The sequence below is a fragment of the Balaenoptera physalus genome (genome assembly GCF_965194825.1).
Source record: "Balaenoptera physalus genome assembly, chromosome: X".
NCBI lineage: Eukaryota > Metazoa > Chordata > Mammalia > Artiodactyla > Balaenopteridae > Balaenoptera > Balaenoptera physalus.
Genome location: NC_138903.1, coordinates 17,358,898 through 17,372,375, shown reverse-complemented (window position 1 = coordinate 17,372,375; position 13,478 = coordinate 17,358,898). Strand labels below are relative to the sequence as shown.

Below are 13,478 nucleotides of genomic sequence, written 5' to 3'. Positions count from 1 at the left end.
TTAATATAAGAGCAAGCATAGATTTATTCTTTTTGTTGCAGAAAAATATACCAGGAACTGCTTTTGTAGTGCAAAACAGGTAGTTTTGAGAGCAAATAAGGGATACTGCCTTAGGCATTAAAAAATGAATTTATGGGACTTGCCAAGCCCGAAATGGTGGTTTAGATAAATACGTTCATGGATGTTATAGATGCAGCCGCTGGAGCTCTGTCTTAATGTTTAAGGTTCGGATGAGGTTTGCATGCCTTCAGTCTGTTAATGGTACAGTCAGACTGTGGCTAATAGGCGGGAAGCGCACTAGTCTAATGCTCTGATCCAGCAGTGTGTCCCAGAATCACCTGGAGAGCCGGGCCTCACCTCCAGAGTTTCTGAGTCAGCAGATCTGGGGTGGGGCCTGAAATTTTGCTTTTCTAACAAATTCCCAGGTGCTGCTGCTGCTCCTAGTCGAGGGCCCGCCCTTCAGGAAGGGTTCTGAGCTTCTAGATGTTCCCAGAGCCAAACTGGCCCCGCATTTATTCACGCGGGTTGTAGGTTTTGCATGCTAAACCGACCTTTAGACACTAAAACCTTCAAGATTCTTGAAGCGGCCTGAAATTTTTTTTTCAAGAATTCACAGTTAAACCACTTCTGATAACACTTCCTCTTGTTGGACAGTAGCCTATCCTTCCTTCCATTCAACTGCTCATTCTGTAGTTCTGGCTGTTGACAAGTTTATAAATGATCCAGGTTATTAGGCAAGTTTGCTGGGATGGGTGGAGTGGGGGATGGGCAGGAGAAGGGGAAGACGCATCAAACCTCCAAGGTAATTGGAACGGAGTCCCTGGGACAGTCTGTCCTCGTGACGTGTGACAACCAGTGGCCTCCACCAACCTCACTCTTGTTTGCGGAAATAATAATCCGAGAAACAGAGAAATTTTTTCAATGGAAAAGAGTTTCAAGAGAAGTGAAAGAGAAATTCCCTATAGGTTGTTCCTCTCTCTGCAGAGTAAATAGAACCTTGGGTGACCGGTGAGTTGCTTTTGGGGGAGACTAAGCAGGGGGAACCTGAGTGTCCCTTGTAAGGTTGTGGCACCAAACAGGACAGTCTGCAGGGCATGCTTAAGTGACTAATCAATCCTCAGGCCTCAAGAACTGACCTTAGGATAAGAGCACATCCGTGATATATTTTTTTTACCCTCTGTAATGTCTGCGGGCAGGAGACTCAAGTCTTTTTTGGCAGGGTTAGGTGGTGTGGGTGGAAGGTGTTTTAGAGCAGAGCTGGCCAGTAGAAGTACTGTGTGAACCACATACTAGATTTTACATTTTCTGGTAGCCACATTAAAAACCAGAAAAGAAACAGGTTTAAAAAAAAAAGAAAGAAACAGGTGAACTTAATTTAAATATGTTTTATTTAACTCAGTATATCCAAAATATTATCCCTTCAACATGTAACCCATATAAAATTATTAAATGAGATATTTTCATTCTCTTTTCATATGAGTCTTCACAATCCAGCGTGTATTTTCCACGTATGCCACATCTCAACTTGGCCTAGCCACGTTTTGAGTGCCCAATAGCCACATGTGCCTAGGGGGCCACCATATTGAACAGCGTAGTTCGAAAGTAATTCTGGGATCTAAGATGGGCTTCCTGGGCCTGGATTTTAACACAGTTCATCACGCTCAGCTCCCTTGAGCATGTGGGAGGATCCTGAGTCTAGCCCAAGCCTTGTTCACGCCTACAAGTATCTATTAACTACGTCCATCTCTAGATGCATCACAGAGCGGGGGTGAGTTGTTAATAAAGAGTGGTTTTACAGGGCTGGGTGGTGTGTTTTGGCTAAGAGTTAGGAAGCACAGATTCTAGGACTAGCTGTCTTATTAGCTAGCTGTGTGAGCTTGGATAGATAATTTTATTTCTCTGGCCTTGTGCTCTTCGTGGTCTGCACTGTCTGTGAAGTCCGAGGGTTGTACTAGAGTGAAGCCCTCAGGTTTCTCCCAGCATCTTCACTCTCTGATTCAATTCCGAAAGCTTTACAATTCAGAGTGAAAGCTTTCTGCATTCAAAGAATTGAACAGCCGATGGGAGAGACAAAAGGAAGATGCGAACAACTGAGTTAGGAATATGAGAAGATGTCATTTGGCAAAGATGCCATGGATATAAATATGTGTGTAAGGGGGTGGTAGGTCGGGAAGAATTATCACTGTCAGTGAAGACTTGAGAGATGTTTATTGACAGACGTGTTTCATGGACCCAGAGTAAGAACTGCTGCAGTTTAATCTCACCCCTCACACACTCTCTGGCTTTCATTGTAAAGAGCAAATTCTGGGGTAATGGTTCTCCCATGATTTCCACGAGGCACCCTAGTTCACTAGAAAGCCCCTTCCATTTGGAACCTTTCGCTGCTTCTGGATTTTGATGCAGCACCCAAGTTCAGGTGGAAGGACAGAGAGTGCCGACCCACTTTTAGAAATGACTCGGAGCTTGGGAACAACACAGCCTCCTTCCTTCTGGATGGAAGTCACACCCGTAACGAAACTTGCCCAGCGGTACAGAGGAGAGAAGCCCCTTCCCGCATAGCTGTCTCCTTAGCGCGCTCAAATACAAGCTCACGTCACGAGTAAGTTATGATGATTCAAAAAATGTTCATGTGGATTGATATCTTCTGAGAGAAAGTGAAACTCAGCTGATCAGGATTTATTTAAACAACTAACATCATCTCCCCTCCCCCAGTGAAGCTTTTATGATACTGAAATTCATCGGAAATGTGGGTTGGGGAGCAGATTGCCGTAATTTTCATAACAAGAGGAAAACTGTTTAAGTATTCATAAATGAAGTGCTCTGAGGTATTTCCAACTCCCCACATCTGGAGTTTCCCTCTTTCTTACTACAGTTGATGCAGATGATTTGTGGCCTTGGTGGGATAGAGAAATAGCCCAGAGAAATGATTATTTAGCGTCTTCTTGAACAAACAGTTCAGTCTTAGAGATGCAGAGGACCAGTTGAGCAGGTGGGTTAGGGAAAAAATAGTCCCTGACAGAATTTGTACAAAGGCAGGTCAGGCTTCTGAATAAATGATGGCTGTGGGGCAAAGGCTAAACTTTCTCTGTTTAACCTCCCCTCACGTTATCACCAGACACTTGTACCACCTTTCTGATCACTTTGTCCCTTGACTTGCTTCTTAGGAGTTGTCCCTTGTGATGGTGACACATAGTGCCTTGTGGCTGTCATTGGTCCCTCGCGGAGGGGGCTGTGTCTTCTACCTGACATCCCCACCATCCAGTCCGGGAAAGTGCCATGGACTCAGTGGGCACTGGCAACAGTGGTGGTTGGGCAGATGGAGAATTAGAAATGGTTTCAATTTACCAGGCTCTATATCTAACAGAGTCTTGTAAAAGCAGCATAGTAGCCACGGGTCTCCTTTCCCAAGTTCACAGTCACCGGGAAGAAAAGAACACATTTGTTGACCCTAGAGCTTATTTCGGATTTCTGGAGGGTCGGCAATGGTTGCTCTGTGGGGCTTGACAGACCCTTGTTCTTTCTAGCCACTGCCCCAGCCCAGTCAGCCCAAGAGCACCAGGGACAAACTAGTCTAGTCTGACAAAGTCAAGTTTATGGGCTCATTGCAACGAGGAGACTGCCCAGGAGGACCTGTGGAGCATCACACCAAACATGACAAAACTGAGCAGTTACAGATTTGGAGGACAAATGGAAGTGAGTGAAATATAAACGAAGCAGCAGTGTTTTGATAGGCCCCAAGCAAAACAGGGCTGTGTGAGTCGGGCCACATCAGGTCTGGTCTGTGAGCTGGACCCAGGTCCTGTTTCTTTGGGAACCACCAAGTTAAGATAGACGTGCAGGGCTGTGTCCAGAACCCCTTACATGAGGCCCTGCACTTGTGTGGGGATTCAAGGCTTCTTCTCTGTGTCACAGTGACTTGTTTCTTTCAGCCAAGGGTGAAACATTTCATTCTTACTAATACAGTATAAAAAAGCAAAGTTTCTGATAGTCTGTGGTCTTAGAGGACAGAGTTTCTCAGAGAGTAAGAAAGCAGTCGTCACTCAGAGAAGGGGTTGTTAGGACCCTTTCCAGCTGTAGTGTGTGTGCTTGGGAGAAATACTATTTCCGGTTCATTTTGCAGCTGGCTCTATCTGCGTTTGTATCTGCATTTGCAGATTTTTACTTTCTCAGTCTGAGCTAATTTTTGCCTTGTCACCACATGTTTGAATAGGAGAAAAAAGGGTCGACTCCCTTATGTTGGGATTTTTCTCAGCCTTACCTGGGAACTCTTTTAATCTATTTTGCCAGGATAGGTGTTTTTTGCTCACTTATCTTCTCCAAAGCTCACTCACCCTCAGACCTGGGAATTTGGGCACATCCAATGTGAAGCATGTTTCCTACCCAGCCCTTTAGCGCCTCCCACACCTGTTATGTACTAAAGCCCCCAGGCTCGGTGTCTCAGGTCCCCCTCTGTCCCTAGGGTGCACCTTTCATCGAGTGCCGCCAGCACAGACCTTGCTGTCTAGATTCAGAGTGGGGGGTCCTTCTGCGAGGGTGCCCAGCCTACCCATGCTGCAGATGACCTGGATTTCAAATACAGCCCGCTTGGAGGAAAAAAGTGAACTCCCTTTCTACTCTCCTGGTGGATTTCCTTCCTCCCAAAGACTCAGCGCTTCTCCTCATCTGAGCAGGAGAAGGTGCCATTGAGACAAGCCATGATCTACTCCATACTAGAGAACAGAAAAGCTTCCCTTGCTTGTCAGATTTTGATTTCTTTAAAAACAAATTGTTTTCTCTTTTTTAAGTGAGAGAATAGAAAGTGGCATAACTCATAGCTGTAAAATAATTTGAAAGTCATATTCCCAGCAGCATCCAAGACCAGAGGGGTCACAGTCAGCTTTTTCGTGGAGGAAGGCGTTTTGTGAAGACCGGAGTTGACAATGTAGTGACGAATGCATTGTGTTTTGTTTCCCTGTCTGAGTTTAGGTAGAGACCAGGCTTTCTCCACATTGGCCCTATTAACATTTGGACCAGATCATTCTTTGCTGGGGTGCTGTCCTGTGTCCATTGTAGGATGTTTAACAGCTTCCTGGCCTCTACCCACTAGATGTCAATTATACTTATTACCGCCTCCCCCCAGGTTGTGACAACCATAAATGTCTCCAGGCATTGCCAGTGTCTCCTGGGAAGCCAAGTCACGCCAGTTGCGAGCCACTGGTGTAGACTGTCGTACGCCCCAGGAGGGCACTCCTATATCTGTGCTGTCGGGCGCACACTGGACACTCAGTTGATACTTATTGAACAAATGTATTCATCTCACCCCTCCCCGCGAGCCCTGGGTCCTGAGACTGACGCAGAGCTGCGGTTCTCACTTAAATCTCTCATACGGCACACACAGCCTCGGCACTGCCGCCACGCTGGCCCACCCTCCAGGTGCCCACGGTTGTTTTGCTCCTTCCTGGCATTGACATTTTGCTAATACCCATGGCTAGATCAGTGTGGTCCCCAGACCAGCAGCGTCAGCATCCCCTGGGGACTTGTTAGAGATGCAAATCCCCGGGCCCTGCTCCAGCCCTGTGGAATCGGAAACCCTGGGGTTTCTGTTTTTACTCGTCCTCCACCTGATGCCAATGCCCACTCAAGCATGAGGACCCCTAACCTAGACTCGTGTTTCTTAAGCATCCCTGCTGATGAGAATCCTCCGGGGTTGGGGGACGTGGTGCTGGTTTAGCTGCTGGATTCCTGGTCCCACCTCAGACCTGGGGACTGGAATCCCTAGGGAAGGGATCTGGGAAGGCATAGAAGAAACAGGTGCCCTACATCATTCCTGTCATCGGGAATGGTTGAGAAACACCCCTCGTCCTCCTCCTCCTCTGGTCAAAGTCCTAGAACATTGTCCAGGCTGGGGCCAGTGCCATTTTGCTCTTCCCAGAAGGGACCCTGAGACTCTCCTGTGGGAAGTAATTTCCCCATTTCTGAATCTCTGAGGCTTTAAGCCAAACACATCACTCTCATTCTCTCCTCACTGCTGCCTAGTCCAGAGCTCTGCGTATACATGCCTTATTTCCTCTCCTTGATTATAAGCTCCCTGAGAACCAGAAAACTAGTCTTATTTAACTTATTCTCTTTTCCCCAGAACATGATAGAAGTCAACACCCTTACTGCAATTCCAAAATACAAAAAACTCCCGAAAACCAAAAGGTTTTATCACTCCTTGGGTGATAAAACTTGTCCTGGACTAATGCGCATCTAGGTATAGTCTTTATTTATCCCACTTGGGGTGACGAATCATCCATTTGCTGCAAAATTTTAATGTATTTGATGGTTGGGTGCAGCCCCAGACTCCAGCTGGGGATGTTACATATTATATGGCATGTGCAATGTATTTCCTTTCTAAAATCTGAAAAATTCTGTCCCCAGGGCTTCTGGGTAAGGGCTTATGAACCAGTAGTGTCTCAGATAATATTTGTCAGTTTAATGAAAGAATTTTCAGATTTTGATGTTGGTGAAAGTAGACACCACTGAGCTTGATGTGTTTGTTCTAGTGTCCCAAAGGAAAAGAAAATTTTCAATTCCAGGCATGACCTGGTACTTTCCATCCCTGCTGAAAGCTCTGGAAGGCTTCCTACCAGACTTTGTGACACATGGGGTTTTGATCTTCATGTCCTAAATTGAGCCCAGAGAATTGTTCTAAATTTAATGTTATTTTCTTGGTGTGTGTTTATATGTTCTCTTTGCTGATATGTTTATTCTGTTTCTTCTGCTTTTTTTTTTTTAAGGTGAGGGTATTTTCTTAAGTTTGTTTGTTTGTTTTTTGTATGAATAGATTATAAAGCCAGCTGAAGGGTGTCATCAGATGTGGTCATGTGATTTCAATTCTGTGAACAATCTGTTTTTAATCTCATGTAAATTTCTAGAAATTTAGAGATTGACATAATGGGTTTTTTGGGTTTTGTTTTTTTGGGGTTTTTTTTGGAGGTGGTGTGAATTATGAGTGGACTTCTTGGCGTATCTTAAAATTGGAATGCCAATCATCACTTAGTAAGGGGCTCTTGATTGGGAACTGGGCAAGAGATTCAGGGTCCTTGACCCTTCTGATATTGTACACCACATTTTCTCTGTACCTTTGAATGTGTCTATGTTTTTGTTTTCCTTTTTCTGGAAAGACAGAGTCATTGCTTTTTTATCAGATTCTTAAGGGACTCTAAGACAAAAAAGCTTAAGAACTGACTTAAGGTTTCAGTCTTATGCTAATTTATTAGTATTTTTAAATCTTTCTAAAGAAAAAATAGAGGCAAAATCATCTTAATTACTGGATAAATTGTGCCTTTATTTCTTTATGTGTGTGTGTGTATTCATTCCTATTTGATCTTGGACTAATTAAATCCATCTAATTGATGAATAGATGGAAAATGCCTGCCTCCAAAAATTAACTTCAGTCCTTTCCTCTCTATCTCTGTCTGCTATTCATTTAAAATTTATAATCTTCCCACGTTCAAAAAGGATTTGGAATTATACTCTTCTTTCAAGACATATCAAATGCCTCCTCTTTTGTGATCTCTGTCCTGCATGCAGTCTTGCCTTTCTCTGAAACACCATGACAATATTCAGTCATAGTGAGTTGATGCTTATTTGTGTACTTGTCTTTTCTTACTGTCGTTCTTCTCCCCTCGCCTTTCTCCAGGCATTAGGTTGTCACTTCCATGCGAGGGTGGGAGGGCGTGGTTGGACTGACCTGTATATCACAGGCCCAGGAACTGACAATATCTTTTTCATGGTGGTGACTCAATAAATGTTTGAATTAAAGTAGGCAACATCTTCGTTCCATATACTATAAAGTTAAAATCGTATTTTCAGAGTTCATAAACTTTTTTGTATTTGAATTTTTTTTTTGAGTATCTTAAAACCATTGGAACATCCAAACCAACATAATGTTCTTATTTTCCAGTACTGCTGAATTAGGGCCCGAATGCCTCAGAAGTAAAAACAAATTCTTATTTTCAAATATATCATAATAACTTAAAATGTGAGGCGAAGGGTTGCCATATTTGGTCAGGAATGTTCTGAGTTACGGTGCTCATGACTAGAGCTGCGAACTGTCAGAGCTGGCGAGGACGTAGGTATAGCCCGGTGTGCTCCTTGACACCTCCAGCATTTCACTGGGATGTTTCTGGGGACCTGGGTGGGAGATGGACCAGCCCCACTCTCTAATTTAACCAGACAGCTCTGTTTTTAGTTATTTTATACTAGAGTTCTGGAATAAGTTTAACTTTGCTGAAAGTGTCCTGCTAAAGTTAACCAAACTCTCCTCTTGGCGCTCCTTGGCCGGCCTCACTTTTACACGTGAGGACATGAGGTCCAGAGCTACGGTGTGATTGCCTCAGGTTGTGTGCTTGGGAAAGACCAGGGGGGACCAAACCCAGTCTTGACTATCCTGACTTCTAGCCCAGAATCTTCTCTTCCTACTTTGCTATCCCACAGATTTTCCTCTACTTTTTAGGTGTTGCTAGAGGATGATCAAGAAACATTGAGTGGGAGCTGTGTCAGGTTCTGGGGATACAAAGAGGGGCGAGGTATGGTATGGGAACCTGCTTTGCAGAGAGAGGTAGTTGATGGTAGCCACTGGCACCTTTATCTCTTCCTTTTATCTAAAATTGGTGCTTTATAGATAGTTTTGTGTCTAAGGCCTCACATATAAAACAGCAGAGCTACATGGTGGAAGTGTTCTAAAACTGGGTTATGGTGATGGCCACACAAGTATATAAATGTATTAAAACTCTTCAAACTGTACAACTAAAATATGTGAATTTTATAGTATATAAATCATACATCATTAAAGCTGTTTTTTTAAAAAGACAGAGGGACACCTACCCTCCTTTAGCTTATAGGAAAACTGTGGGCATAAAACAAAATGGCCCCGTGAAACATTTTAAAGGCATGTTGGCACTTTCTTGTAAATGTTTTCTATGTTGGTTACAAGTCAATTCCATAGTCATTTACGAACCTCCTACTAGGAGACCAGGTCTTAAGGTAGCAAGGGAAGAGTTGGGGGAAAAGGGAATGACAAAGATACATTGCAAGAAGGTTTGGTGGGGGAGGCAGATTATAGTGAAGTGTTTCGGAGGAGGTTACTGGAAGTGTCCTCTTTCTTCTACTGAGTTCCTTCATGTCAGGGAACCTTCTGCTTTGAGTGATAAATACCTACCTGACCACAAAGTAATGATAAGCAATAGAGTTATATTAAGTCAGATAATAGGAGATCCAGAGACAGGTGCCCTGAAGTTGGTTAATTCAACAGACGTCTCAACAATGTCAGGGCTTAGGGTCACCTCCTCTTTGATTTTTTTGGCTTTCCTTTCATGGGTGAAATGTGGCTGCAACAGCACCAAATTGTGTACTATCTTCCAACAAGGATGAAACAGTGTTAAAAGCAAAAAGGTAGGGGCAACTATTTTCCTCATGTATCTTTTTTTATCTGGGAACAAAATCTAACCGCCCCCCCCCAGCACATTTCCTCTCACGTCTCATTGGCTGGAAGTGGATCACATGCTCACCCCTCAACCAATCACCAACAAAGGGGAGAGAAATTAATATTATTTGCCTAAGAAGACCTAAATTTGCCCTTTCTCCAAAGAAGACATACAGATGGCCAACAGGCACATGAAAAGATGCTCAGTATCACTAATTATTAGAGAAATGCAAATCAAAACTACAATGAGGTATCACCTCACACCAGTCAGAATGGCCATCATTAAAAAGCCTGCAAATAATAAATGCTGGAGAGGGTGCAGAGAAAAGGGAACCCTCCTACACTGTTGGTGGGAATGTAAATTGGTGCAGCCACTATGGAGAACAGTATGGGGGTTCCTTAAAACACTAAAAGTAGAGTTACCATATGATCCTGCAATCTCACTCTTGGGCATATATCAGAAGAAAACTCTTAATTCGAAAAGATACATGCGCCCCAATGTTCATAGCAGCACTATTTACAATAGCCGAGACATGGAAGCAACCTAAATGTCCATCGACAGAGGAATGGATAAAGAAGATGTGGTACATATATATACATATATACAATGGAATATTACTCAGCCATAAAAGGGATGAAATAATGCCATTTGCAGCAACATGGATGGACCTAGAGATTGTCATATTAAGTGAAGTAAGTGCGACAAAGACAAATATGATATCACCTATATGTGGAATCTAAAAAATGGTACAAATGAACTTATTTACAAAACAGAAATAGACTCACAGACATAGAAAACAAACTTATGGTTGCGAAAGGGGATGGTGGGGGGTGGGGGAGATAAATTGGGAGTTTGGGATTAACATATACACCCTACTACATAGATAACCAACAAGGGCCTACTGTATAGCACAGGGAACTATGTTCAATATCTTGTAATAACCTATATGGGAAAAGAATCTGAAAAAGAATGTGTGTGTGTGTGTGTGTGTGTGTGTGTGTGTGTACCTGAATCACTTTGCTGTCTACCTGAAACTACCATAACATTGTAAATTAACTATACTTCAATTTTTAAAATGATTATAAAAAATATTTGCCTAGACATACTTGAGTCATCCCTAAGGCTGTGGGAGTGTTCCTCGTTCCTGAGTATAATGCCTGAGCAAATTAGGATTCTATGAACTGGGAAGGGGATGGGGAATGGTGGCCGGGAAGTTAACCAACAATGTCTACCACACTTAATTGACTTTTGTTTTTAAACATCTTTATTGGAGTATAATTGCTTTACAATGGTGTGTTAGTTTCTGCTGTATAACAGAGTGAATCAGTTATACATATACATATATCCGCATATCCCCTCTGTCTTGCATCTCCCTCCCACCCTCCCTATCCTACCCCTCTGGGTGGTCACAAAGCACCGAGCTGATCTCCCTGTGCTATGCGGCTGCTTCCCGCTAGCTAGCTATTTTACATTTGGTAGTGTATATATGTCCATGCCACTCTCTCACTTCGTCCCAGCTTACCCTTCCCCCCTCCCCGTGTCCTCAAGTCCATTCTCTATGTAATTGACTTTTTTTGATGGAAAGGAATAAAAACATGACTTGTACCTCTTCTTTGTTGGCCACGGATGTCTTATCTTCTGTGTAAAACGTTTCCATGATTTTGATTCAACAAATTATTCTTAAAACCAGGACTCTGCAGGGCAGTTCTTCAATAGTACTGTATTTATTTCAGTGTTGCTGTAAGTTTTGAGGTTGGGTAGTCATATTTCACTAGCACAGTCAGTAGGAAAATTGGTAAGGAGCTGTCATTATCCAATTTAAAGATGCTTAACTTTTTCCCTCCCTTTAGAACATTTGGGCCAATTCAGAATTTGGGAGGTTTGCTGTAACGAATTTAAGAGATATGGAACTATGTGGGCTTAGGAATATATGGGCGGATTGGTATTGATGGGATTTAGAACTAGTGCCTCTTAGCATGAATTAAGGAGCAAAAGGCATCAGCTTCCCAGAGTACCTAAGACAGAAGGTTTCCGGCACTAGGATAGGGGGTGTAACTGATATCTTCAAGCCATTGGACAGAAAGCAAAAGCATCTGTAAACAAAGTAAGTCCCTCTCTTTCCCTCTCCCCTTTCCTCCCTCCTCCCCTCCCTATTCTCTGTCATATCCCAACGCTAGACCACAGTGTGTCTGTATTATAGACTTTTTATTGCGTTGATTTTATATATCACTCTCTTTGATTGATGTGACATTAACCATAATAAAAAGAACCCCACATTTTCGTGATAAAAATTGTACTCGGGGCACTGTAATTGATACTTACGTATATAGCTCTAGGCTGTAATCTGTCTGCAGGAATTGGCCTAATCGTTGGGCAATATTTAAGGCCATTCAAAGCCATTAGCGTTGTTGACTTTGATGCACACTAATAAATACCTCTCCCGGTAGATACTAATTCTCTTGAATTTTTCTTTCCACCTTCTGTCCTGTGTCATTAAACCTGTTTTCTAAGTCTTAATTTCCCAAATACCTTACAAATGTTTTCAGTGTCTTCTAAACAGGTGCTTTTGTGTAAATAGAGAAGGTTTTAATATCAGGTAGACTTTCAGAAGCATATAATTCAGGGCATATTTGAATGGATTTTGAGTGGCCTTAGTGTTTTTCTCTGTTTGGTGAAAGCTGCTGCATTTCCTTGCTGATGAACAGTCGTAGGTTCCTGAGTAGGCAGGTTCCCACAGAGAGACCATGGGACATATTTGAAAAGTTCGCCCCCCCAACACGTGTGCGAAGAGCATTTGGTCAGTATTTGTTGGCCATTTGTGGTTGACACATGTTCACATACAACTCCATTGACATCTGGCTCTTAAGATGGACCGTAATGGAGTCTTTCTCATTGTTTTGAGTGCCATGTCAGCTTTGCAACATACAGATACCCTGTTTCTGATTCAGTGATGTGTGGAAGAAGACAGTGAGGGCAAAACTTAAGCTTTTTGCTCTTTGTAGATTATGTCTACTTATGCATTCACCTGAAGAATATATAAAATGGTATGTAAATGCCGCGGAGCAGCTGGGCCCGCGAGCCACAACTACTGAGCCTGCGCTCTAGAGCCTGTGCTCCGCAACAAGAGAGGCCGCGACAGTGAGAGGCCCGCACACCGCGATGAAGAGTGGCCCCCACTCGCCGCAACTAGAGAAAGCCCTCGCACGGAAACGAAGACCCAACACAGCCAAAAATAAATATAAAAATAAATTTTAAAAAAATGACCTAAAGAAGAAATACATGGCGAATATCTAAAAAAAAAAAAATGGTATGTAAAATAAAGAGTATTCAAAAATGCACATTTATTTTCTGAGACCAAGGAAACCTTTTTTGCTTTTCTGCCTGAGAGAAGCAAAGCAGTCAATCGCTTTCATGATGTCACATGATTTTTGAGGGAAAAATGAGAATAAATATGCATGAACCAAAAATGAGCAATCTTGGGTAGTTTTCCGAGGGTGACCCTTCTTTCTTTAGGGAGTAGTTGTGTTCTCTCTGTTAAGCGTGCTTTTCTCTGAAGTTAATGTAACATCTCCTTCTGGGCCAGCTCATTAGATAAAGCATTTTAAAGGTTGTGTTTTCTTTTCTTCTTACAGCCAAGGATTACTGCAAAGTAATATTTCCATATGAGGCACAGAACGACGATGAATTGACAATCAAAGAAGGAGATATAGTCACTCTCATCAATAAGGTAAACAAAGGTTCCCTCCTGCCTTCTAAACTACGAACCGCTTTGAGGTCTTGACTGGATAGTACGCGCTTATATTTTAACCCTTGAAGCACTTAATTTTCATGATCCTGCATTCCCAAGGAAGAATCTTACATCTTTCAATCAGGCTAAGCCAAATGTAGCCAGGTAAATGAATGAACTTGAAACTCCAGTAGATTCCGTTTGCCTTGGAGCCGGCTGCAGATGTGCACGGCCCTGTCCCAGGAGGGCTAACCCGGAAGGTGGAAGGCGGCCTGCTTGGTCAGAGAGCCCGCCCTCCACAG

General features: G+C 43.0%; 1 protein-coding gene across 8 annotated transcripts in view; it reads left to right on the top strand.

Annotated features, from left to right (window-relative positions):
* Window positions 1–13,478, top strand: part of SH3KBP1 (SH3 domain containing kinase binding protein 1) — a 337,837-nt gene that overhangs the window by 233,519 nt on the left and 90,840 nt on the right. For all 8 annotated transcript variants that reach the window (XM_082447084.1, XM_082447088.1, XM_082447089.1 and 5 more), the window contains one exon: window positions 13,082–13,176. In XM_082447084.1, the coding sequence (XP_082303210.1) occupies window positions 13,082–13,176 (95 nt within the window). The remainder of the gene's footprint in view (window positions 1–13,081; window positions 13,177–13,478) is intronic.